The sequence below is a fragment of the Loxodonta africana genome, chromosome 4, assembly GCF_030014295.1.
Source record: "Loxodonta africana isolate mLoxAfr1 chromosome 4, mLoxAfr1.hap2, whole genome shotgun sequence".
NCBI lineage: Eukaryota > Metazoa > Chordata > Mammalia > Proboscidea > Elephantidae > Loxodonta > Loxodonta africana.
Window position 1 is genome coordinate 23,216,585 of NC_087345.1, and position 27,319 is coordinate 23,243,903.

General features: G+C 40.7%; 1 protein-coding gene across 7 annotated transcripts in view; it reads right to left on the reverse strand.

Moving 5' to 3' along the window:
- Positions 1-1,887: 1,887 nt before the first annotated feature.
- The window catches only part of RIC8B (RIC8 guanine nucleotide exchange factor B), a 137,016-nt gene continuing 111,584 nt past the window's right edge, over positions 1,888-27,319 (reverse strand). The window contains exons 9-13 of one of the 7 annotated variants that reach the window (XR_010321704.1): positions 20,758-20,877; positions 17,419-17,502; positions 12,876-12,975; positions 12,054-12,230; positions 6,089-6,201 (exon numbers count right to left, since the gene is read on the reverse strand). Coding sequence is in view for 3 of the 7 variants with exons in the window: in XM_023539157.2 (XP_023394925.1) it covers positions 6,090-6,201; positions 20,758-20,877 (232 nt within the window). In the remaining 4 variants the exon portion in view is untranslated. Of the gene's footprint in view, positions 6,202-12,053; positions 12,231-12,875; positions 13,015-15,657; positions 17,503-18,808; positions 18,958-20,757; positions 20,878-27,319 lie in introns of those variants that run through there. The other 6 variants (XR_002783674.2, XR_002783682.2, XR_002783680.2 and 3 more) reach the window with 6 other exon arrangements.

The following is a 27,319-nucleotide window of genomic DNA, read 5'->3' on the forward strand; positions in this document are numbered from 1 at the left end:
CTTTGAATTCAGCAATGCTTAAGTGAATTTTTATTTTGTTCATCACATCGACATACACACTGTGGTTAATCAGGAGTGCTTGCATGCCCAAGACACGGCTTATTCAGTGTATAAATGACGCTTGGTGACCACACAAATTTGCGAACTCTGCAATAACTCTTAGCTCCATCCTCCTACTCCCCAACCCAAAGCTGCTCAGAGTTCACAGGTTAGGAGCCAGCGTTGTCGGTTATCTTTTCCCAAAGTCATTCTCATTCCTGAGTTCAAATGAGCCTCTTTGTTGCCAGTCTCCAACACCAAATTGTGTTTATTCCGGTTTCTAAGTGTTTTGTGAATCCATCGGCTCCGTTCTATGTCCACCACCACTGCTGGAGACTAGGCCCTGGATAACCTGCCCGTAACACTGATGCAACAGCCTCTCTTCTGACTGTCTGTCCCTCACGCCATCCATCTTCCACACTGCGGCCAGAGTCATCTTTCTGGTGTCTTTTCCTTGCCTGAAATGCCGCTCCTCCTGTGTCCAGTCACGATATGTGATACCGTTCACCCTTCAGTCAGACTTAACCCGTGTTCTGTAAACACACTGTGTGCCTTTTGTCCATAAGCTTTCGTTCGAGCCAGTTCTTTTGGCCGGAAGACCCTTTCTTGGGTACGTGACAAGTTCACGGTCAGCTCAAATGCCACCTTCTATGAAACTGTTATTCGCCCCCACAGTCCTGGCCAGTATTAGCCACACCTTCTCCTGGCATCCTGGCACACTAAATACAGGCTTTGGTTATGGAGTTCTCACACTCTGGGCACTTTATGTGCCTGGCACATAGTAGGTGCCCAATAAACGTGTAAACTGACATGGATTGGTATGCCTATTATGAGTATGGGCCTGACTAGGACTCTGTATTCTATGCCTAGTGGAGATACAGAAATGGAGATTGAGAAAAAAGTTATTTTCCCAATTATGGTTTTCTCCTTTCAGTCTCTTTTGGTATCTTCTTTCTTCCAAATGAATTTTTTTGATTGCAAAAGCAATAGTAAACACTTCATGCCAACATGGGCTCTGGCATCAGACAGGCTTGAGTTCACATTTTGCTACTTACTTGGCTGTGTGCTGTGACGCCGAACTGAACATCTTTACGCTTTAGCTTTCATGTCTGCCAAATGGGGGCTATTAGAATAGCACTTCATAAGACTGCTACAAAGATTAAATGGGGGAAATGGACGTAAAGGGCAGAGCAGTGTCCGGCACAGTAAGTGTTGAAGTAAATGTACACAGCTGTTACTGTCACGTTCAGTGCAGAAAAGGCGTAAGGTCTGGGAGACTTGGGTACAGCTGGAGACCATGGCCCAGCATCTTCACTGTGTTGCGCTAACATCAACCTGAATCCAGAAGACTTGGAGAATAATTTTATTTCTCTAGAATAGGCTTTCTCAACCAGGGTTCATCTGAACCACAGAGCTCAGAAAATTACTGGAGTGGCTATTTTCTCCGTTCTCCCAAGAATGCTACGTAATACCGGAACGAGTAAGTTTCTTCATCACATACAGCGCATGCCGTAGGACACTGAGGTTTCATTCTCCCCCCGTGCCCTCCCTTCCGAGAAGGCTGCTCTGGCGTCTGATAGCCTGGCCCAAGGGGCTCAGCGTAGTACGTCAGTCACTCCCGCTCAACCCTAAAACTTCTCCCCTTTCCAAAATCTTCTCACAGCAGCTAAAATTCGTCTCCCCTCACCCACCCAAGTTGCTCTTGGAACACCATTTATTTGATCCTTCTCCATGTCTTGCTCCCCCATAGCCAATAGGTGTGACAGGTGTCACCGTGCTTTTCTTGGAAGAATAACGGCGGCTGTGCCCCATCCTTGTACCCGCCCCCCCCCCTTGGAATCACAGTGAATTAATACCCCCAAGAAAATTACCAGTAACTGGACCACAAAGCCTATAACAGAAATACAAGTGGGTAGCTTTAACAAATTTATATTCTCACAGTTCGGAGGCTAGAAGTCCGGATTCAGGGTGCCGGCTCTAGCGGAAGGCTTCTCTGTCAGCTCTGGGGGAAAAGTCCTTGTCTCTTCTGAGCTTCTGCTCCTGGGCGATCTTCATCGGCCTTTGCATCTCTCTTCCCCAACTCTGCTTCTAACTTGTGTTTAATCTCTTTTGTATCTCAAAAGGGATTGACTCAAGATACACCGACACTAACCCTGGCTCATTAACATTACAGAACCCACTCCCAAATGGGATTATAACCGCAGGCATATAGAGGTTAGGATTTACAACCCATTTTGGGGGGACACAATTCAGTCCATATCACAGCCCTCGACATGACATTTTTTTTTCGTGCAGACTTTTCTAACTCCTCTTGTTGCCTTACTTCTTTCAAACAGCTCTCCTTGACAAGGCTTATAGAATTATCTGGGCATGTCATCTAGCCGACTAACGATCGTGCTGCCGAGGCTTCTGCCTGACTGGTGCTGTCTGGTGAGGCACGTCTGCTCCTCCCGGGCCATCCTATTCCCTGCTCCTGGAAAGTGCTGCCAAGGCTTGTGTTGCCTTCCAGAAAGGCAGCAGGCACATTTTTCTATTTGGGGGTTGGTGGTGGGAGCTCATGATGTCTTTTCCGTTAGGAAGAATACCAGGCAGGTGCTCAACAGTGTTTGCAACAGTTCATACAACGGAATATCATACAGCCATTCCTCTTTGAAGAAGATTTATTGACACCGGAAAATGCTCACAATATGTTAAAGAAGAAAGCAGGATACAAATTTGTAAATACGGCGTGATCCCAATCTTGTAGTAAAATAAATTATATATGCATAGAAAAAGTACAGGAAGGAAATACACCAAAACATTAACAGGAATTATCTCAGGGTAGTGGGATTTGGGGTAACTTACTGATTTTATGATTTTCTGCATTTTCCAAACTCTCCACAATGAACACATACCACTTTTATAATCAGGGGAAAAAAGGAAGTCAATGCAGGTGATACATGGTACTTGGGAGGCAGCCAAGACTGACGTGGTCCAAAGGGGTTGTCTGGGGTCACTGCTGCCTCAGCTTGTGTCCTCACCCTGCCAGCTCCCAGGACCAGTGGGCATGGGAAAGGGCCACAAATGCCTATTACTTTCAAGAAGAGGCCCAAATGCCTTGTTCTAGGACACACTCCTTCATACCCTGCTTCAAAAGTCAAGAAGGTATCCACAGAGAAGCCTGCAAAGTGTGCTGTCTAGCGTCTTCTGATCCCTCTCCACTGCAGAAGGCCACCGATGCCAGACTGCTGTCTGGGGTAAGCTGGCAGCCCTCATCTCTGACCTGTGCTCAGGGATTCCCCGTCCTCAAATCCAGTGCTGACTGAGCAAGCTCCCCACCCATACTAGAGCTCCAGGTCACATCCTCGTGTAAAAAGGTCTTTGAAACCAGTTCTGCTGAAAGTTATTGCTTAAAATGGCCTGAGAATTACCACTTCCCCCAGCCCACTCTTCTCAAGGGTAGGGCTCCCAGCATTCCACAGTGTTAAGGAGGCACAGTGTGGGCCCGCCTGGGCAGTGTGGTACCGGGAGCAGTGCTTGGAGTCAGGCCTGCCAGAGGTGGACTGTGACTAGCTATTTGACGTCTGGTAACTGACTCACACCTTCTTGAGGTGACCTCTAATGAGAGGTGATGTGGGTTACACGAGAGGACACACATGAAAAGCCCAGCACATAGTAAGCATTCAGTAGATGTTAGTTCTCTGTGTGCAACTCAGGAAGTAGGTTTTGGAGAGATCGCTCTCAACCCCGACCCCTGCAAATTCTCTCTCTTCAAAAACAAAGCTTTGTCAGCCCTGCCCAAGGAAACTCAAAATGAAACAGAACTCACCGAAAGCAGAAAAGCACAGCTACTTAAACATGACAGTTGAAACATGAACACTGCATAAGACTGAAAAAAATGTCATTTCACGAAACACGTCTTCATTTAGGTGACACTCATGCCAAAGCTATTTGATTGTAGAAATTATAAAAATACTTTAAAAATGCATTTTTAGAAGGAAATAACAAAAATACTTAAATTCTTTTTCTAAATGTTTCACTTAATCTAAAATTATGAATTGCCAAGGTTTATCTTACTAGGAGTCAGTTAAAACATGGGTTACCCACGATCTCTCCTCCAACAATTTCGGGTGGATGAAAACCCTAAAATGCATTGTATTCTCTTCAAGTTCACAGTCATCATTCTGAGCATCAGTCCATGGCCACACTGTTGTGCAGAGGCATTTTCTGGGTCAGCTGGTGTCCTCTGGTGAACACATACTCCTTGACTTGCTCTGCCTTGAATAGTCTGTCATTCTTCCCCGGCCCCCTCTCCAGTTTTCTCTTGGCTTTTTTTTTGTTTCCAGTATGCCTACCTTCAATCTAGCAGCCCTCCTTTTCTGCCGTTTTCAGTGGGCTTGAAAACCAGGTAACTAAATGTCAGAAATATATGCAAATTTTAGTGAAGAGATGAGGAGTGAGCCCGGGGAGATCTCTCCTATGAGTCGACTTCGAGCAATGTTGTCATGCCTCCTCCTGCAGCTCAGAGGCCTTTTAAAACTCAGTTCTTGATGTGACGCTTTGCCAGAGAAGAGACTTCTAGACAAATGACATGTTCACTACTACTCCACAGACTTCACCTGTCCTAAAGAAGACTATTATGATGATAAATGAGATAATGGATGTAAAAGCCCTTTAAAACAGCACGAACTGTGACAGTCTTGTCTATCCCATGTAACTATAAAGAAACACACACAGATGGCTAAATTGAATCAACCCCAATGTTTTATTTAATTTAAAGTTTTAAAAGGCAGTGGTTAAGCACATTTTCTATCTACCTTTTTTTATCTATATATCTCTATATATATATGTACGTATATATATACATATATATATATCTTTATATATATATATATGGAAACCCACCCCTTTCCAACTTTAGCCACTGATCAACTAGGCCCACTGTCTATTGCATGGTTCATCTTCTACTTCTTCATATGACCAATTCTAAATGTAAAAATAAACAACCTGAATCAGTTTAATAGTAACTATTTGTTTCTTCTCATTTTTAAATAAATAAAGTTACCATTAAACTGATCACATATGGTAGTAAGGTAGAACACATACACACACACACACCCAGAGTCCCCAATTTACAACATGTGACGTATGAATGACCTATTATGTACAATGGGTGCTGCCGCCTCCCCGCCCCCAGCAGAGGCCACGAAACAACCCCCACTGCTCAGGGAGTCTCCACTCCCACTGCTGGGTTGGTAGGTGTGTGTTCCTGGCATCCCGAGTGAACCCTCAGAATGCAGCTCCCCATGCAATGATACAGATGGCGGTTCAGTTCTATGGTACTAGTAGTGTTCGGGTCCATGAGGAAATAAATAGGCATTTGTAGCTGCCTGGGAACTAAACCATCATTTATAATTCTTTATAGGGAGAAATGTATTCTGAAGTTCTTGATACGTGACATACAAACCCTTACAGTGTACTCAGTTTGCAAGTCTGGGGCTCTGTGTGGGTTTGTGTGTGTATATTTCTGTATATTTATAAAAAACTGAAATGAAGTGAAGAGCGGTGCTAGGTTCCTGGAACAGCTGCTTGGCTTCCATATAGTCAGTCCTGATCTAACAAGTCACTTGCCTCAGCCCTGCTTTACCAGGCTCATTCTGTCTCTTACTCGCCTCCGTCTGCCAGAGAGATTCAGAAAGGGCGGCTCACACAAACGAGAGGAGGACGCAGCTCAATCTTCTGCTAGGAATCTTGGCAAACAGAACTGCCAGATTCAACCAGGGCTGCTTTATAGAAAGACGTCCTTCAGGTTCATGCTGATGAAATGGAAATTTTTTTTTTTTTTGCTTCTAGCCCCTGTAACTCCATCTAACTGCAGCTCTGTACGAATGCCTCGATATTGCAAAAAACACAGGATCACCTCTTAAATACTCTGGATTCTCAATGAGTAAACCAGTTAATGTGTTTCTAGCCAAAGCAAGGGCATAAATGTTTTAGAGCAAAGATTCCCCTGGAGCTACAGAGAAAAGATGCTGATAAAAGCAACAGTGAGAGCTGAGCAGGTGACACTCTCAGTCTGTGTCGGAGCTGGTCTCTTCGATGACGGAGTACTGGTTGAGTGCCTCCTCCAAAGGCGTTATTGTCCCATCAGGCTTTAGGCCCATTGGTTTAAGCAACTCCTCTCTGGAAAGGGAGATAAAAGAAAAAAAAAAAAGTATTCACCAGCATCTCACACACACCCTTCCCCCACCCAGATCCACATCCTTTAAAAAGAAGTCTTTAAAAACCAAAGTATTTTTCTTAAAGCTCTCTGTGTGTTTGTAACAGGAAAGATGAAAGGGACATGGAAAGAAAAAGAGGGAGATAAAAGATTTCATTCACACAGGCCAAACCTACTAAGCCAATTAAAAGTATGAAAAGTGAAGGTCTAAATGGCTCAGGACAAGGAGCAGGTCTCTTCTGTTTTTAATAATTTGCTTTTCTCCCCCCTTTTCGTGGATTCGTTTTGTTTTAGTAAAGTTGCCAAAACTTCACCTGCCCCAGTGGACCAGGCATACAATTAAATGGCTGCTTTAACACGCATGCTTTTCACTCAGGGGAAAACATCTATCAGATCTGATTTTGCTTCCGCAATCTCCAGCGATACATCAATGTCTGTTGCATCAGATGGCCTTCCCCAACTTTCTCCCCACTCCCTTCTCTTTCCTTCTCTCTTTTTTAACACCATTGCTTTTGTTTGTGGCAGTTTAATTATGGGATTGACAGCCATTTTAATCTCTTCAAAGCTCCCCAACTGCCTCTTTTCAGCTAATCCAATTATATCTACTCCACAAGTTACAGCCTCATCTAAAGATGATTAATTATTGATTAAGCCAATCAAAAAGCATTAGGAAAGATTTATTTAATCTTTTCAGGCTCTTATTTATTACATGGCGATTATGGCAAATGTACTGTTGAGTTGACTAACTCCGGTCCTCCTCCCACCCCCAAAATGTCAGCAGTACTTTAAGAATGGCCTTGAAAAGGCACAGGAGCTGCTTAGAACATATTTCTCACAGAAATGGGCATCAACCCCTGAAAACACATCTGTGACCAAGAACCTCTGTGGCACCTGCTGGAATGTTGAGATATAGACGTAAGGGAAATAAAACCTCCTCTCCCCCTGCCTCCTTGCTGTCATTGCCTTAGGCCAGCACAAAGACAGGCTCCCTCCCAGCAGGGCCAGCCACACAACAGTGCGATGGTGTTAGAGGCACAGTGAGACATCTGGGGAGGGGTAAGAACAGCTCAGTGGTTCCGGGATAAGCCAACAGGAGCCTAATCAAGCAGCTCTGCCAGCACCAGAAGACTGTTTGAGAGTTTGAAAAACTGATTTGAGAAATGTAGATGGCTGAATGGCTAAGTGGAGGCTCCTGAATGTTATGAAGCAGGAAACTCGTTTCCTGATGCAAGAAATTGGGTCATAATCATAGTTTGAAGTTGAAAGGAGCCTCAGGGATCATTTAGTCCAACCCCCTTGTTTACTAAGGAAACTGAGTGACTTACCCAAGGTCACATATCTAGTGGCAGAGCCGGACCCGGGACATAGATCTTCTGAGTCCCAGTCCAGTGTTCTTTCCAGCACACCACATCGGGGTTAACTGCCCTAACTGCACTAGAGGAGCACACTCAAAGCTCATGTTTGATAACTACGTGCCAGGAATTATGTCATATCATGGGGAGAGGAGCTGGTGAAGCAAATATATGAGATAGAACTTAAACATAATGGGGTAAATGCTGTCACAGAATCATGAACAAAGAACTGTGACAGCTCTTGAGATGAAGTGTAGACCAAACTGCCTGAGGAGGGTGGGGAAGGCACCACCAATGTGTAAATGCTGGGTTGTATGCAGACCTTTTCTGATCGTTTGAGTTCATCTGCTCTCTCTCTGTGCCCTCGTGAAGCTATGGAAGGGCCCAGTGTTTGGGGAATGGTGATGTTTGGTGAAAGTGGCAGGAGATGAGGCTGCAAGGGGAGCTTGGGGCACAACAGTAACGTGTCCTAAACGCCAAATTAAGGACCTTAGATTTTATCATGTAAGGAGTGCCTCGTAAATTTGTCTTATGGGAAAATAACTCTGGCAACAGTGTGGTAGACTCACTGGAATAGGGAGAAGCTAGAAGCAGAAAGAAAAGCGATTAGGAGGTCCTAATAGTGGGAGTGAGAGAAGACAGAGCTGATTTAAGGTGTGGTTGTGGAAGGAGAAGGCAGCCTTTCTCAGGCAGATCTGCTGACCCACTGGAAGGGTAGGGGGCTGGGGAAGGAGTGTGAGCACAGTGCCCCTGCGGCTTCCAGCTTGGATGACCACCTGGATGGTGATACCATTCACTGGACAATAAACACAGGAGATGGAGCAGGTCTGGTAGGGAGGTGCCAGTATCTTTTAGGACATGAAGAGCTTGCGGTGCTTGCCTGACAACCAGGTTGAAATGCTCAGTGGATAGCTAGAGACATTCTGTTGCCATTAAAACCTCACTTTAGCACTGATAACACTACGTGTCTACATTTTACAATATGTACTCTCCTAGTTCTGATTGTGCTGAAGGACTTTCTGATACTGGATACTGTATATTAACAGCTGGTAAGAGGAGAAGGGGACAACATGCTGGGAGCGAAACATTAAGAAATGTAAGAAAAGTCAATGGTCTAAAGGGGCTGGTGGAGTGAGGGCACAGTCAGGTGGGGCAGGGGATAAAGAACTGGGACAGGAGAGAGAGGAATGGCAGACGGGACTAGAGGAATTCTACCAGGGACACGATGACTAGCTGGTGAATAGGCTACCACCACTCAGCTAATACTGCTGCATCTCTCTGATAACAGAACACTGCTTGGCAGCCATACAAGCTGTCAACCAGCTTGTTACGAAATACCTAGCACTTCCTTATTCAAGCCTAGGTTTACTTTCAAATCAGGTCCGTTGGCTTCATCCCTACTCCCTAATCCAATTTTGCAACAGAAATAATTAAGAACATTATATTAGTCTTATTGCCAAACTATGGGAATTCATCTATGGAACAAACGGTCCCATATTTTAATTCTCAAGTGTGAACTGATTCTTCACAAGCATTTATTTCCTGTGTGCTTTGTATCACCCCTCCATTAAAATGGAAGCTCCTCTGAAGGTATGAACTACTTTCTTTTCTACGTTTTCAGGAGGTACCTGGTGTTATTGATATTTCTGCAGGAAAAGTGTCAGTGGAAACGGGTTTCATGCATTTGTACAAATGAATTAAGGCAGTGATGTGTTGTAGTGGAAAGAACAAAAAGATATGGAGCCAGGAAGTCTGTCTGAAGTCCTGGCTCTTCCAACTACCAGCTGTATGATCTTGGGCAAGTCCAAGTCTCAGTTTCCCCATCTGTGAGATGGGGATGATGATAATAGCACTAACTCTACGTACTTCCTAGTGATGATGTAAGGAGTAATGGCAGCAGCAGCCAGCAGTAGAAGTTGTAATAATAAAAATAATGTAGATGAAAGAGTTCTGTGAACTATAAAGAACTTCTAGATATTAGTTATTATTATTGTGGAATAGAGAAAAGCACATATAGACTTTAGAGTCAGACACACCTGGGTTCTACTCCTGGACTCACCACTCACTAGCTGCGAACCTTGAACTCTCTGAACTTCAATTTCTTTGCAGAATTAGGAGAGGAATACCCACCTCACTGAGTTGTCAGGAGGGCAAAAGGCCATTAGACATCTAAAGTGCATAGTGCTGTGGTTGGAATGTAGCTGAAGCCACAAATTGCAGTTCCTGTCCTTTATTTGCAGAGGGAAGGTTTCCCCAGGCCTACTTAGGACACTCTTTGGGAGTAAGTGGAGGAAGAATATGCAGAAGCAAACAAAAGACATGGTCCCTGTCCTCAAGAGGCTTTTAGTCAGTTCAGAAGATAAAACACACACACATTGAACAATATTAAAAGAATTACAGAACAGCAGGTCAACAAGCTTGAGATGATTAACAGGCGGAGAGCCCTGGTTTCCCTATCTTGACTGTTCATCGATATACCATTTTTGCATACAGAATTTGTTTAAAGGAGATTTCCTGTCCTGTTTAGAAATGGAAGGATGATCCACTTAAAGATATGTGACTTTTTTTTCTTATGGAACCCAGGTCTACTTCTCATACCCCCATACTAACTTTTCTGGCCCTCTCTCTCTCCATCCTACAACCAGCGGCCCATAAATACCAAAATGAAATCTTTGATACAGAGATTCACCCCTGAAAGGACTGGCAAATCACCTGTTTACACTGGACTGTTTCACTGAATAAGAGCAGTTGTATCTAGATCAGCAAGATGTGGACAGGGAATGGGAAGATCTAATGAATACCACAGAAATGTTAAGCCACCAGTCGTATGGGCTATGAACATGTGGGAGGGAGACAGGAGGACATGGAGATGCTGATCACAGGCTCCTTGCAGGAGACGGACTCAGGGCCAGATTGAAATGACAGTGATGGACACGGATTCGTGGGGGAGAAAAGCATCCCAGAAGCAGAAGAATTAGTCAAGCAGAGGCACAGAAGCAAGAGTTAGTCATGTGCAGGGATTGGCAACCAGGCTGGCTTGGCTGAGGTAAAGGGAAAAGAAAGCTCAAAAGAGATATGGGATACAGAAGAGGATTTGAATGGAGACTTTGAATCCTCGGCTGATCAGTCTGGATTTGAATACAGAGGTATTTTGTCTTCTATTTGAAGGACCCCACATTTAAGAATGTTTATTAAAAATAATTCTCACTACAAGGTTTGAAAGCTATGAAATAATATTGCTCTGATATATTTAAAAACAAAATGTTCTATGCTTTAATAAAAATTTTTTTTTTTTTAATCCCTATGTGTCTAGCACAGTGCCTTGCAGACAGCAGATCCTCAATAAGTGTTTGTGAACTAAATTTAGTTGCACTTGATACCATCTTGCACTTTCACGGAGAGGACTGGCATGGTGCCTTACGGGGCTTCTAATAACAAAACCATGAACAAGAGAAAAGCTAAATCTTTGGGTAAAAGATTCTTTTTCATCAACAAGATATACAGAATTAGGAAAGAAGTCAGCATTCCACAGGAAATTCTGCATAATGCTTCCCAGGGATTTCTAGTTCTCTATTAGACAGTGAGCAACTTGAGGGCAGAGTCCATGTCTTTTCTGGCTGTGATCTGCCAGTATCTAGTAAGGATGGGGCACACCGTAGGTACTCAATAATTACAGTACATGGGCCAAAGCATAAATGTAGAATCGTTGGGAACCGTATATCAGGAATCATTCTCATTATTTTAACTGTAATTATTTCTCTGATGAATCAATGTCATCAGACATTCTGAAAGTTCGGCAGAAAGAAGTAAGGCCCCCATTTTACCACACAGCCTAGAATCCCCAAATACTAATTGGGATAGACTGGGTTTCTTATATCTGGGGCATCAGGAGATATAGATTCTAGTTTCAGATCTTCTACTAACTTGCTGGGTGTCCTTGGGCAAGTCATTTGCCTCTCTGAGCTGGAGTCTCCCCATCTATAAAAGGAGGGGGTTGGACAAGATGACCCCCAAGATTCTAAGAGTCCAAGTATTAGGTTACTCAATAATTTTGATCTATTTGAAAAGCTGCTAAGCTTTTAAGACACTAAAACTCATTATTGCTAAGCCATCGTTTAATACCTTCTAGGCCTAAAAGTGAAACATAGCATCCCACCCAATTGTCACTGATGTACACCAAGACTACAAACCTTTCTGCAAAACTACCAGTGGATGATTAAAGTGATTACAAAGGTCAATCAGAGCAATGGCAAATATTACAAGGAAGGATCCAAATTCAATCATGGCCCTCAATAAACAGGCCATTTCATGAAGAGTTACTGGCCCTAAATTATGGAGGTCCCCAACTAAATAGGCCGGGTAGGTGTCAAACATACGTGTATCAGAGTAAAACGGAGATACTGTATACTGAAATGTGCATCAGGATTAAGATATTCACATAGCAACAACTCCTTCATACTTACCTTCAATGCTATACACAGGCCTTAACACATGTTAAGACTGCCCTCGTTATCATCAAAAAGTACAGTGATGTCTACTGGATAAAGAGCCCATTCTAGGCACTGTGACAGTATCATGGCGGGCTTCTCATCTGATCAGGCATCTGGCCAGGGAAGAGATAAGCCTCCAAGAATGTTCAACTGGAACGAAACATCATTTAGAAATTTGATCTTACTAAACGATAAGGAACCATAATCTATAAGGGCTTGGCCAGGCAAGAGGACACAGATAAAGCACGTCCAAGTAAGAAAACCCTATTTGTGCCCCAGCCTAACCCTTGGGACTGCTAATAGAAACCAAAAATATTTTCTTAAAGATCTAGGGCTGGGAGATTACGAGCCTAATACCATATTTATAATTTTCTTTTTTCCAGATATATTTCAGTATTTTCCCGAGCCACCATTTCACTGTAAGCATGGTACTCTGGGATGCCTGGGCTTATATAACTTCTCAGAACCTTACAGAAAGTCCCACTTTTTAGGGCTTCTGGCTTCTACGTGACTCTTTCCCCCTAGAAATAAGAGTGCAATATTGGGGCTCGGACACTAACGTACCCAATCGCACGTTATCAAATAGGCCAGATGTGTATGTGTATAAAAACCTTACTTGACCTAAAAGCAAGAGAATACTCCTGCCCACAGCACATTTTTTTTGTGTGTGTGTGCAATACAAACAAAGCATTCAATTCAAGTGTACTTGTTGAAAAACAGGACATAATTAAGCAGTTGGTAAAATGCATTCTTGTTTCCCACTTGCAGATCTCCCAAGAGTCCCTTCGAATTTACCTATACGAGTTTCAGCTTCCCGCTTGCCACTTAGCTTGATAACGACTCAAAAATCATTCCCTTGTTTTCAAGGGCTCTTCTTTCTTGTCTGCTCTGTGTACTACAGGGCAGTATTGACACATGGAATTAATGACAGGGTCTGTAATGAAACAACAGTCATGCAAACACCAGTCTGCTCTTTTGATAAAACAGCACGTTAGAGACCTATTCACCTCCCTCTAATTGAGTACTGCATAATAGTTCCGATCCTTTTATGTAATATATTTTGTTCTATGATTAGAAAAGGGGGCGAGGAGGGTAGCAGACATTGCTTCCTTCAATCACCTCCTGCTTATTCTCCGTTTTAATGAGGGTGGCTGCTATTTAGGCAGTTTCTGTTACATACTGTTTTGTTGACTTCTGTACAATATATAACAAAACCCAAGACAGGATAATTGGAACCATTTCTTTGGCACAGGGATTTCTGCTCTTAAGGTAAGGCTGGCTTGGAAAAAAGAACCCTGACATTTTAAATTAGCCATTTTATATTAATTCCTTTTAACATTTAAAAGACGGGATGAGAAGTTAGTATATAAATAAAGCATTTTAATTAACACAGAGCTTTTCCAAAAATGCCTGCAAGAATGGGGCCTGAGATAGCCCCAATAAGGAAGCTCTGTAGTCTTTGTTATAATTCCCAGTCTGGCAGTGCATTTTATTTCAAGATTTCAGCATCACTGGAATAGTCCATAATCCACTGAAATGCAATAGATTTCCCAACAACTTGTGACATTCTTATAAATGTTTTTGCCCTTTTTTTTTCTCACAGAAATAATACTGTAACCATTGGGACTGGTTAACATGTTCAGCTGTATACTACGAGAAGTGTCCTTTGGGCATGGACCCTGAGCCTTAATCTTTCACTGTATCTTTCATTTTTTGGCTTCTGAGTGCTGACTGGTTTGGGTATACAGATTTTTTCCTAAGTCACTAACCCAGCAGGAAGGAGGGGTATAGAGGCTTTTCCATTGTTAATGTTAGCTCTTCAGGCTGCGTTTTTCAAAAACAATCATGACATCCTTCCCCCTCAGCCCTGATCATTAGGTTTTAGGATTAGAAACAACTGAAGGTAAAATCTGTAGCATAAAAATCTCACTCCTAAAATGAATGGCTATGGCGTATTGTCCATACCACCACGTCCTTCCATTCTGCAAAGATAACTGGGAGTTGTCCAAACAGGCCCATAAAAAAAGCCTTTTAAAAGTTAGGTTTTCTTATCGCGATCCCATTGAGTACGTGATTGTTAGACTACCCATCATCATTATCTTTTCAAAATACTGAAAAGACCTTGTATTAACATATTATGATAGAAATTTTACTGGTTTTCTTCACATAAAGCTTTAAAAAATTTTTTTAAATTTAAGCTATTTACTTAGCGCCTGACCTGATTATTTGAGGTCAATAATTAAGGTCAAAGATCTCAACTATGGAAAAAAAGGGCAGGAATGCATGTCCTCTAAACTGTAACTCTCTTCTCAGATAAATACGTTTATTGTCTATATTTACGCTCTGCATTTATTTAAAATTTAGATTGTGTTATTTAAAATAATCAAAGACGGATAAACTTTTGAGGGGGGTTGGTCAGTTTTTCAAAATAGCAATGATCTGGGGTCTGAAGACTGAGAACTGAGTCCTGGCTGTGTCATTAATCAGATGCCTGATCTCAGGTCAGTCACTTAATCTCTGGTCCATTTACTCCTCAATAAAATACCTCTTGCCCTATCTAATTCACAGGGCTGTTTCAATGATGAATGGAGATAATGTATATGGAAACACCTTTCGAACTTCAAAGCACTACATAAATATTAGTTGTTTATTATTGTACTCATTTCTGTTAGAAGATTACATGCAAAGCTTCTAAAAATTTGCTACCCATCTCACATTAAACAGCACAATCAAGAAAATATACAGAAAGAGGTTAGGGATAGTGCTGGAAGGATAAAATCCAGTTTTATCCTGAAATGATGGTGGTCATTATTATTTTTCAGTAATCTGTACACAGAACTTTTCTGCCCTATTGTCCAAATCAGCAAAAATAAATATTAATAAGAGGTCAGCACGCCAACTGACACCGAAGAATAAAGCAGCAGCAGTTCTTACAAGCTCTTCTTAACAATTAGAAAGACTTAAAAGTTAATGAAAGAGGGTAACTAAGGGAGCAAACAGCCAATGGAGATTATTCATATTTCATGTTTCTCTAACTGTCAAAAGCCATTCCAGCTATTGCTTAAGCCAAGATCTCAAAGTAGCCATTTGTACTACAGAACTAAAGGACAATGGCTACCAATAGTCAATACAAAGATAACGTAACATCCTGCTTAGAGGTGTCTAGCTAGCAGAAAGGCCCATTATAACCTAAAGACACAAAATCAATATCCAGCTTCTTGAATTACTCTTCCCCTTCCACTTTGGGGTGCATACATTTTGCTGGAGCCACGTTCGCTTAAGCGAACTTCCAAGCAACCTAACAGTGTATTTTAAGGATGTATACAGCAGCACTGTCCAACTGAAATATGATCTAAGCTGCAAAAGTAAGCCATATATGTAATTTTAAATGTTCTACTAGCCACATTAAAAAAGTAAAGAGAAATACGTAAAATTAATTTTAATATTTTATATAACCCAATATATAAAAATATTATCATTTCAAAATGTTATACATATTAAACAATTGCTAATAGGATATTTTATATTTTTTTGTTTTTGTACTAAGTCTTTGAAATCTGGTATTTTATACTTACAGACATCCCAATTTGGACTAACTACATTTCAAGTGCTCAATAGTCATATATGGCTAGTGTTTATCATTTTGGACAGCATAGATCTTAAGGGTTTTCTGATGGAAACAATTAAGATTTCTATACTTTTGTACCTATAATAGATCTCACAATACTTTAAAAACTGGATAACATTTCTGAACTGCACCGGGAGAACTTCTGCTTGAACTAACTCATCACAAAGGTAGGTACGATCACAGTTGGTATTTTTGTAAACAGAGTTACATAACTCATATATAAGCAAAAAAATTATGTATCTATTACCTTTCAGTCATAAATCATCTACCTCAGTTTAAAAATAATCTCTGCATTAAAGGGAACTATTCCTGCATTTGGAACCCTGGTGGCGCAGTGGTTAAGAGCTCAGCTGCTAACCAAAAGGCTGGCAGTTCGAGTCTACCAGCCATTCCTTAGAAACCCTAGGGGGCAGTTCTACTCTGTCCTATAGGGTCCCTGTGAGTCAGAATGAACTTGATGGCAACAGGTTTTTTTTGGTTTATTTCTATATTTGGTGCCTATATTTATTATGAAAGCCATGCCCCAAATAGTACCTGATGGCTGGCAGAAAAATAATTACTGATTAAGGAATGGGAAAATTATTATAAAAAAATTTTTTTTTTATTTGTATAAATAAAAATTCTAGGATGGGGTAAGGGTGGGGCAGAAGATTAATCGGTTCTGGTTCCAATTAAGGAACTAAAGGTGATTAGAAAAATCAAAACAAAACTGAAACTTGAAATGTTATTTCCCTTGGTTAGTTAAAGCTTAAGCCAATCAATCCTCTCTCCCCTTTTCTGGAGGAGCCTGCCTTATTATATATGAGTTGTGTGCTGTAGCTAAGGCAAATGCAATTGTATTAGCCACACTGGACTTGCTTAAACCACACACAATCCCCATTTGAGTCTCCTGCTTGTATTGCAGGAGCTTATTTATTATTTTTTCTTTCCGACTCAGAGAAGGAAAGAGGAGGTAGAGACGCAGGCGAATTTCCTTTCCTTTTCCACCTCTGCTCTCATTTTAAAAATGTCAAATGAAGCTTTCCATAATCTCATGCCTCAGGCCTTAATGCTTATTTTGATAAATATTACAATTATCATTATATGTTAAAGGAATTACGTATCCCACCATTTAAATCATGGCCCAAACAAAGTACCTTATGGAATTCCTTTCCAGCTCTGTATTCTATTATATCTGGCCATGAAATGGAATTGACAAAGTACACTTTAAAGTCTTAAATCATGTAGATTATTTTATACAGCAAAAAACTGACCTTCAAATTTGGGGATCAGATGTTGTCCTTATTTCATTATCACACACTGGGGAAACCACGGGGTACAAGGCACTGTACTAGCTAGACATGATGGGATTTATAGGGGTTCAGATTACTCTCAAATTCTTAAGACCTCCAGGTTTACTGCCAATCCCCTTGCCTACATCTGTCACAAATACAATCCTTATACTAAAAAAACAATCATTTGGAATACTATTAAGATGGCTGTATTCAATGAGAAGAAAATGTTTGACTACTAATCTCTCCAGTGTCCTTAGAAACCTATTTGAGATGAAGCTGCTAAAGTGGTGAGCTCTTTGAGGGCAGCGGTTATGCCTAGTATGGAGGCAACACGGAAATATCCTTCTAATTTCTGCACTGGTGGTTTAACGATATTGGTAGTGAGTAACATCTACACCCTACACCAGGCTCAGTAATAGTACTTGGCATGACCAACCTTAGTCATCACTTTGGTAAGTGCTTTGGCACGGGCCACTGTTGCTAACCACCATCCTGGTGCAGGTCCTTCACATGTGCTCTCCTATGGACGGAAAAAAGGAAGTGTCTAGTGTCCATTCATTGGCCACGTCACCTCCAACCCTATCCTTTACTCACACGCCTTTCAGTTCAGGCCCAGGAGAAAATGATTTCAGTTTTCAGAAAGGAAAGTTAATCAGACAAAGCTACAGTACACTTTTAGCACATTAAAGACTTGGTTGAATGCAGAACATCCTTAAGAGTGACAGCTGAGGGAACCAACCAATGAGTACAATGCTGAAGAGGATTAGGAAGTGTTCTGGCAAACACTTACTATGACAGACAGACACAGTAGCACAGTGGACAGAGCAAAGGCCTTGAGTTCCAGAAAATGAAGTTCCTAGGCTCACTTTATTAAGAAGCTAGAAAGAGAATATATTCGAAAGTACTCTGTAAACTGTTAAAGGAAATGGGTTATCATCGGTCATTAGCCTGGAAATGTTTTGGGTAATTCTTTGGGTCTTGCTTCCCCTAATGATAAATCTGATAACATATATTATTCAAATAATAATAAAATAACCCGGGTTCTTTAGAAGAAAGATGCTGTATGTGAATACCAAAGACTTATTAACAAGAGTAAATTTGCCTCTATCTGGTCATTTCTCCACTTTTCTATTAAAAACCTCTCAAACTTCAAGTATCAGCACAAATGCTACCTTCCCTGTGAAACAGTCCCTTATTCATCCAGACAGAATGAACTGCTCCTTTTCCTGGGTGCTCACAGTTCAACATAGATCTCATTTTGTCACTAACTCCTTCTACCCTGTGTTCTAGAACAGATCCAAGCCATCTCCTCCATAAGGATATGAGTGTTCCAAAGACAGAGACTGTCACGTTCACCTCTGAATCTCCCCCAGCTTCCTAGCACAGTGCCTTGCATAGAGTAGCTGCTTAATCATATTCCCTGAATCGTGCTGAATTTAGTCTACTTTGGCTTTATGGTGTTTTTTTTATCTTAAAAAAAAAAAAAAGTGAAAAGAGAGAAGAAACTTAAGACTAATGAGGAATACAGCACAACAAACATGTAAGATACATAAAGAATGGCTTCATTCTTTGCATTCCTGCTTTGGAATGCCCACTGCTGATCTCCATACAGTTTTGTCATTGATTGTTATTAGTGAGAGCAAATGTTAGAAAGCACACAAAGGCAGACAATGTAAAAAACCACCACACGTCATGCAAAAGGTCTACATGATTCAGGGCCATTCTCGAGGTTGCCTTCTGCTTCAACCTTAATGGCAAAATTGGTACCAGAAAAGCCAACGCAAGACATATCTGCTCTGCATTATACACATAAAAATCAGTATCACCTTCAGACTGAGCTGGGCATCTGCTGGGTGTTTCCAGGTAAATATGCATCTTCTTTGAGGCACAGTTTAAATGAGGTAGAAGCTTGGGTATTTCAGACGTGTTGTTTGTGTATTTATTTGTTGGCAGCTTTTAGAATATGTGGATTCCCCTGAGATTAAAAGGAGAAGGACCCAGCACCTTAATTTTCTTTCCCTGTTACAGGGATGCCTTGTGCAGTGATGCTGTCTCTATCAGTAAACTGAGTTCCCGGATAATAATGCATTATATCTTAGGCAGTTCTTTCCTTCATCTTCTACTTTCTTAGCTTGGAGTTTACCCACTGAGGGCAACGCCAGGGAGTACACTGGTCATTTTAATAGCATCTATCTTATAAGAACTTACATTGTTGGTTAGAAAATAAAACTTATGCAACCTAACTGGTTTGCTGTCCTAGCAGACTAATATGCTTCTCTCAAATACTTGCTAATACCTCTCCCTCTAGCTTCCACCAGATGGGCTCTATTGGTTTTCATCCTAACTGTTGTACTTGTATCACTACATTTTCATTTATAAGCTGTATCAGGTCCTTTGGAAGTAGCCAAGCACAAATCTTATTATTTATATATTCATTCAGAACTTGTTATTTTGCCTCCTACAGGTTTGCCCTCTTAGTATCTTCTCTTTGACTATAAAAGTTCCATCAGGAGAGAAACATGTCTATTCTATTCAAAGGTACGGAGAATGTCATTTCCAAACAGATAATTTCTAAAGATTGGGAACACAGCCAGCTAGTTGTTAATTTCTACCTTCTTGGGAAAAGATGAAGAATTAAAAGGGCTGACTGGAATCCACTCAGTTCTAGTCATACTAGCTTTGTAGATAACGAGGCTAGTTATTTCTAAACAACTTCTAACACACTGTTAGCATCATCTGACTAGAGCTCAGTCTCGGCAACTGCAGAGTGTCTGAACAACCATACTTGTCATGTTCCTCATGCGAGCCTCTTATTTTTATCCTTTTCTACTGCTGTGCCCCTTAACCTCCACTTGTGTTTTGTTTCTATCTGTCCCTTTAGTGGCTGGTTTTACAGCCTCCTCTTCCCAGTTGCTACTTCTCTTGACTGAAGGATACTAGCTTTTACATAGTTTTTGTGAAAAATGAGATGACCAGAAGAAATTCACCTTTAAGTGGCAGCTGCCACCACCACACAGAAGCACTCATTCAAGATGGCTTAAAAGAGACAGCGACTCAATGTATGAATGGAAAATAGAATAATTCACCCAAGTGTGAGAGGAGTTAATATTTTCTAATAACTCCTCCAAGGATGACTAGTTGCTGATTAATATGTATTTGACTTAATTATTTTTAAAACTGACTAGTTTTGGAGGGGAATAAGTATAAGGTAAGAGGGGGAGGGGGCATGCTTTTAGAACCCCTAATTAAAGCAAGTGCCTGCTTTCAGAAAATCCTTCATTTGAGCTATTCCTTTTCACTTTTTCCCATTGAATGCATGACATTTTAGAATTCTTGGTTTTAGCAGCAACCCAAAAAGGCAGAATCGCAAACTTGCACATCAAAAATGGAAAAAAAAAAAAGAAAAAAAAAGCATCATGATTTGGAACAAAAACCAGAACAGACTAAAACAAAAATACAAGCAGCAGCAAAACCACTGAACCTAACTCACAGCATCTTTTTGAAGACAGGGAGGTTAGTTGGTTAAATATTGCAGTGGTCTAGTATTTACTATCTTAGCTTTGAGGATTTAAATGTTGAAGAATGCCCATTCAGAAGTGGCACATGTAGAAAAACCATGGTAGCCAAGAGAGATCTGAACTACTGCTGCCTGGGCCACCCTGTTCCAATCAACATGGATTTCCAGAGTTGCTGTTCTATGGTAACTCTCAGTGAGAGAGACAAAGAAATAGAACATTTTTAGAAACCAAGCGAAAAATGGATGGGAATACAATACCTGGAAAGTTTATCAAGCATGTTGACAAGTTTCATGGCTTCATATTCTTTTTGTTCTTCTGTCATTTCATCTATGGGGTTTGGCATTGGTTCCTCTAAATGACCAGTGATAAGATTAATGCTACAAAAAGAAAAAAAAGTTATGCTGTATGTTTTAAAGTTATGCTCTTTCTATACTTTTCTGGTCCAAGTTGTAAGTTAATTTTAATAAGAAAGAGTTTAGTAGCCAAAAAATTGGCAATAATTTCAATAGTAATTTTATGGTATAGAACTGTTATAGGAATTTTTTGAAAAATTTACTTTTCCTACTCATTTGCTTTGGGAAATGAGCTATAGCTATTGTTTTTAAAAAAGTAAAACTGACTTGCCAACGTTTTTTAAAAAAAGGCATGGTTGCTTTTTAAAAATATAAAAATTGATTGGTGCCATTAGGATAAATATCCTTGGATGCTCAGCTTATTCATTAATTATAAGGGGACAAATGATTTCAGAGAAGGGGACACAAGGAAATCCATTCTGTGATACAGCATAAAACAAGCATGTCAAAAAAAAAATTGGAAAAATGATGAGAAAGGCTGCAATCTGGAAATGAGAGCATGCCAATTTATAATTTCAGGAAATTAGTCCATTAGTGAGACCATGGAGGGCAATGAGTGTTTAAATAATAAAAGATAAAGCAGAAGAATAATTTTAATCAGATTTGATCTGACCTAGATGGAAAAAAATAAACCAAAGGAATGAAATCCAGCCCACCAAGAGACAGGTATACCATTCTGGCTTTCTGGAAATAGATTTAATATAGTACTTACGCATATACGGTACTTAGTATAAAGTCTTAATACCGACCAAGCTATTCTCTTAGATAAAAGTTAACTTTTTTTTTTTTTGTTGTTGTTTTTTGAGGAAGAGGAATATAAGATAATCATTCTTCAATAAAAAGATTTCAACGTCTGCTATGTATCTGTAACCGAAGCGTCTTTCCGGAGATGCAGACAAGGAGGCTACAGTATCTGCACCAATCAAATACAGACGGTCTATTTTGAATGATCAAATGAAATATCTCTGAAAACAGCAAATTGATAGTAAACTGCTTTCTAGGGTCTACAAACACAAAGGCTTTCAGAGGCCAGGCCTTCAGGGTAAGCAAACGAGTGAGTGGAAAGTATAAAGGATGTGGAGTGTTGGGGACTTGAGTAAACTGGAGAACAGAGCCAGTCTAAAAAAAAAAAAAAGTCATCATGTGGGCCAAAACAAAAACACTGTGATCAATCAGATACTCTGGCAGGCATCCTGCAGCCTCTGCTCTGACTTCCACTTTGACAAGTTACTTTAACTGCCCAGGGCTTCTCTCACTCGGAGTAAGGCTCTTCCTACTAGAGCTCCTTCTCCTTTTCTACATTCCTCAGAAGCGACATGACACACAGATTCTGTGGCAGGACTCAGTGGCTGCCACCCCTGAAAATCAGATCTAAAACATCTGTGTTGCCATTCTTGCGTAATACCTATGTCTAGAACCACAGGTAAAGAACTTTCTCCTTCAAAGCAGTGGAACCCCTTTTTTTACAAATGAAATCTGCATAGAAACCCCATACATAAAATAGATAAAAGCAGAACTGCTCAGGCAGAAGGAAGGAATAGGGATGGCAGAGGAGAGTGGGGGGGCCTAGAACCCCTTCCACTGTTTGTCCCCCACCCACGTGTTTCCTCTTAGGCAGCCCTGAAGGTACTTCCAGAAACTCTGGGGATCTGGGGAAAGAGTTTGAACACGCACAGGCTTGTCAGGGGTTCTTGGCCTTGGCTGTACATTAGAATCACTTGGGAAGTCTACCAAAAAAAAAGAAAAAGAAACTTGGGCTGAATCTGTATTTTTTTTTTTTAAGTTTTCCAAGTGATTCTGACACAAAGCGAGGTAAAGAACACCCAGGCTAGAATGCCTGATTCAGATACTCATTGTGAGCTACTATGTCCTATCCTTTTTCCAGGTGTTCATAAAAGAGAAAAAGGCCTCTTGTAAGAGGCCATCAACAAAAAATGTTGAATGGGGTCATTGTATTCCCAAAAGTCAGGAACAAAAAGAACCCAAACTAGCCTTTTGAGAAGTACGAACAAAGTTTTTAAGATGTATCCAGATGACAAGTTGAAAATGTAATTCCATCACTCAACTATTACCTGCTTAGGCATATAACAAGGGACATCTACTTTCACTGGTTTCACTTCTGCCATCTGATAAAAAAAACAAAAAAACAAAAAACTAGCCTTATAAATAAAGGTGCTTACTGTAGACACATACCACTTCCCAACCAAAGGGAAACAGGCCTCAGAAGAAAGTATAACAGAAAACAGAGGTATTAACTATATAGATCGTGCTCATTTGGCTCTTGAGAGAAGGTTTCTCTCCTTGAGTTTGATGGAAGTGTGATTTTTAAAATCAAACCCTAAGACTATTTTAGGATATAATGATATTGGTATAAGCCATCGTGTGCCTCAGGGGAAAAATGTGTCAGGAAGACACACTGGTAAGCCTTGTGGTATTGTGGCTACCACAGTATACAAAGTCAGAACATGAACTCCTAGATCAGGACATATTTGATTCTTTTCTTGGTTCTCTAAAGAGTTTAGTGGAGATCATGTCCATTTTCCACAAGCTGACCTCAAGTCCTCTGGCTACTAAATGATTTAATTGCTTGCTCTGAAATTAGGTGTTAAAGTCATAAAATCCTTTGCTACCTGAGCATAAAAGCAGCAGCCTGAAATGCATTCTTACAGAATGAGAACGATAGAATCTTTTATCCGCGGAGTAAGGCATTCCGGTCCCCCAAAGTCACACCAGGGAATTCAGGTTTTATTTTTTTCCTTTAAAAAGAATTTTTTTTCCCCTGACACTCAGAAGAATGTAACAAAGCCACACAAAACATAAGTTGGGGCACTGAACTGTGACGCTCTCTAATGGGAATGCCAATGTGCCTCAGGGTAGAAGGCAGAGGGACACGGTTTCTCCGCCCTCCTCCACCCCCGCAAACCAGAGTCTTAGGTAGTTTCCCTATCCAGAGAGGAAGAGAAGATAAATAATAGTTACCATGACACCAATGACATGAGGTTTCATAAAATACATTACTTTTCCTTGACCAATACCTGACAGCTTTACAACCTCAAACAGTAAGTAGTCCGAGACTTCTACATTTCAGCATCACTAAAATCAACCAACCAACCAACCAACCAACCAGTTGCCATTGAGACGATTCCAACTCATGGCAACCCCACACGTGCCAGTCAGGGTAGAAGCGTGCTCCACAGGTTTTCAGTGGCTGATCTTTTGGAAGGAGATCACCAGGCTCTCCTCTGAGGCACCTCTCAGTGGATTTGAACTGCCAACCTTTCTTTTGGTTAGTAGCCAAATACAATTCTGTAGTTACTTTTTGTTCTGAAACTGATTTTTAAGGTGCTTTAAGGACACGAATTGTGGTAGGCATTTTACAGAGTAATTTTCTATTTATCATGATTTCTCTCACCTTGTCTCAGCTGCACCCCGCCCCCCAGCTTCCTAGCCCTCCAATCCTAAGATTATTTATGTCTAAACTCTTACCTGTGGTATTTCACTGTGCATTTTGTATTGTACAAGGCCATTATGTGAATTGATAGCAGCCATGGGGCTGGAGGCTAAAGGCTTAAGACAGCCTAAAAAGGTATGAGCAAATGAACACATGTAGAAATGCTAAAATACATTTCACGTCTTTTGCTCTCTCTTCAAATTGCTGCTTCCTCTGACCAACATCAATAGCACTAGGTTATTAATGAAAAAGAGCCACAAAAAGTTTCCAGGGCTATAGGAAAATTAACATCAATCTCTCAAAAGTGTGGCTTAAATATAACTTAAAGTATTCGGTTAAAAGGCTACAAAGTCAGATCCCTATGTGGGCTAGGGCAGATAAAATCAGTGAAATGGCTAGGCTGTCACACCAAAGGAGCTCAGGCCTGCTATAAAGGAGTCCGCAGCTACTCAATTCTATTCGTCGGCTGCCATGTGAGAAGATAGGCCCAATGTTATCAGAACTTCAAATTTTTCAAAAGAAGCTCAAAGTCCACATTCTCATCTGAAATATGTGAATTCTAAATGTTGGCAAGTAATTATTTTAAGAAGTACCGTGTAAAACAAACAAAAACACAAAACCAAATAACCAATACTACATGGGTCAAGCCAAGCAAAACATACTGGTGGACTAAATCCGGTCTATGGGCCAATAATCTGCAACCCCTGGGAAGGGACTCAGGGTTTTCAGGGACAGGCATTTCGGGATCACAGACTCAGGAGGGAGAGGGTGGGTGGGAAAGGAGCTGTGACATGCAAACAAAGCTAGAAATGTCTTTCCAGCAAAAAAACAAAACAAACAAACAAAAACCCACCAGAATATCTGCCTCCCCCATACTTTAATAATAAAAAAGAACAAAGTAGAAATTTGCCATATCCTGATTTTCTTGAATCGTACCCCCTCCACAACTAGATATGGCACTTGATAAAAGCAACAAACTGAATCATTTCGGTATCTTATGCTGAGAAGGTGCTAATCAATAAATTCATTTATTCGACAAAAATTTAGTGAGCACCTACCCTGTGGCAGGCACTATTCTGGGGATATCTCAATGAACCCAAACAGATGAAAAACAACCACAAAAATCTCTGTCCCCATAAAGCTTGTGTTCTAGTGGGGGAAGCAGAGTTAATGAATAAGTAACTTATATATGTTAAAAGGTGATTTAAAAAAAAAAAACCCAAACCCGTTGATGTCAAGTCAATTCTGTCTCATAGAAACCCTATAGGATAGAGTAGAACTGCCCCATAGGGTTTCCAAGGAGCGCCGGGTAGATATGAAACTGCTGACCTTTTGGTTAGCAGCTGTAGCTCTTAACTACTAATGCCACCAGGGTTTCCAAGAAGGTGATAAGTGTTATAAAAATAACAACAGTGTAAGAAGTGCAAGGTAGACTGGTGAAGGTGACATTTGAGTAAAGAAAGACCTGAATGAGGTAAGGGAGTAAGGTATGTAAGCTATCTGGGGAACAGACATTTTAGACAAAAGGAAGTCAATGTGAAGACCCGAGGCAAGAGTGTGTCTGGACTGTTTGACAAAAAAGAGGCCGGTGTGGCAACAGCACAGTGAGAGAAGACCCAGGTATACTACTGTTAAGGCTGACTTATAACCACTGTGGAGTTTCAACCACAGTGACATGGTTTGACTTACATTTCAAAAGGATCACACTGCTGTGTTGAGAACAGACTGAAGAGGGTCAAAGGTAGAAGCAATAAGATCTGTTAGGTGGCTATTAAAAAGACCCTGAAGAGAGAGAATTTTCATATGGACCAGAATGGTGGCAGTGATGGCAGTGAGAGATGGCTGGATTCTGACTATATTCTGAAGATAGAATCAGGATTACCTGACAGATACACGCAAGTATTTACTGAATTAGGAGGAAATGAATAGAATTTTTATGCTTTCAGGATATCAAGGTAAATACAAATATGTCTTCTTTCTCTTATTTTTTGTTTTCCTTATATCAAAGAAAAATAACAGATGCTCTGAGAACAGAGAAATTATTTGAAGGGCAAATTCATCTCTCCCTTTGACTGGCTCTGAGGCAGAATATAGTAGCAGTTAAAACATAAGCTCTCAAGTCAGGTCACCTGACCACTCATGAACTGTGCCCTGGACAAGTTGTTTGACCTTGGGTTCTAGTTCCCTCTGTAAAGTGAAGATAACCCTACCTCAAAGAATTGCTATTAGGATTAAATTAGCTAATGTCAGTAATGCTCTTAAAACACTGCCTAGCACATATTATGCACTCAGTAACTGCCAGCTGTTATTAGTGGAGGCCCTGGGTGGGGCAAATGGTTAACAAAAGGTCAGAGGCTTGAGTTCACCCAGAGGCACCTGAGCAGAAATGGCTGGCGATTTACTTCCAAAACGTTAGCCATCAAAAACACCCTATGGAGCACAGTTCTTTTCTGACATTCATGGAGTCACCATGAGTTAGAACCCACTCAAATGCAACTTAATATTATTAGTATAAATGAGCCACTTGCTGAAAAATAAGCAACCCAGAAGGCCTCAGATGATCTAGGAAGTTACTCTATTCAGTTAAATCGTCACTATGGAGACTTATGTGCAATCTTCATTAGCTAAAAGAGCCATGTGACAATTAGGTGTTTTATGGAGTGTGCTATAATCAATTCCAGTTACGAAATATTTTGAAGAGACACCGGTTCCTGAAAATGTCTCAAGTAATTTGAGAATCAGTTTAAATGTAGCACTGATTCCATATCAAAGAGCAAGGTAAGTTAGGAAACCACATCCTAACCCAAGTCTTCACGTTATATTAGCAAGGAAGGAACTAGGCTAACATGTCACTCTTTCACTTATTTATCAAACACTTACTAAATGTCTATCATATGCCAGCTATATAAACACATGCATACTGTTAACATGCATGAATAGCAAACTGCATCTAAACCAGAAAACCAAATCTGTTGCCACTGAGTTGATTCCGACTCATAGTGACCCTACAGCACA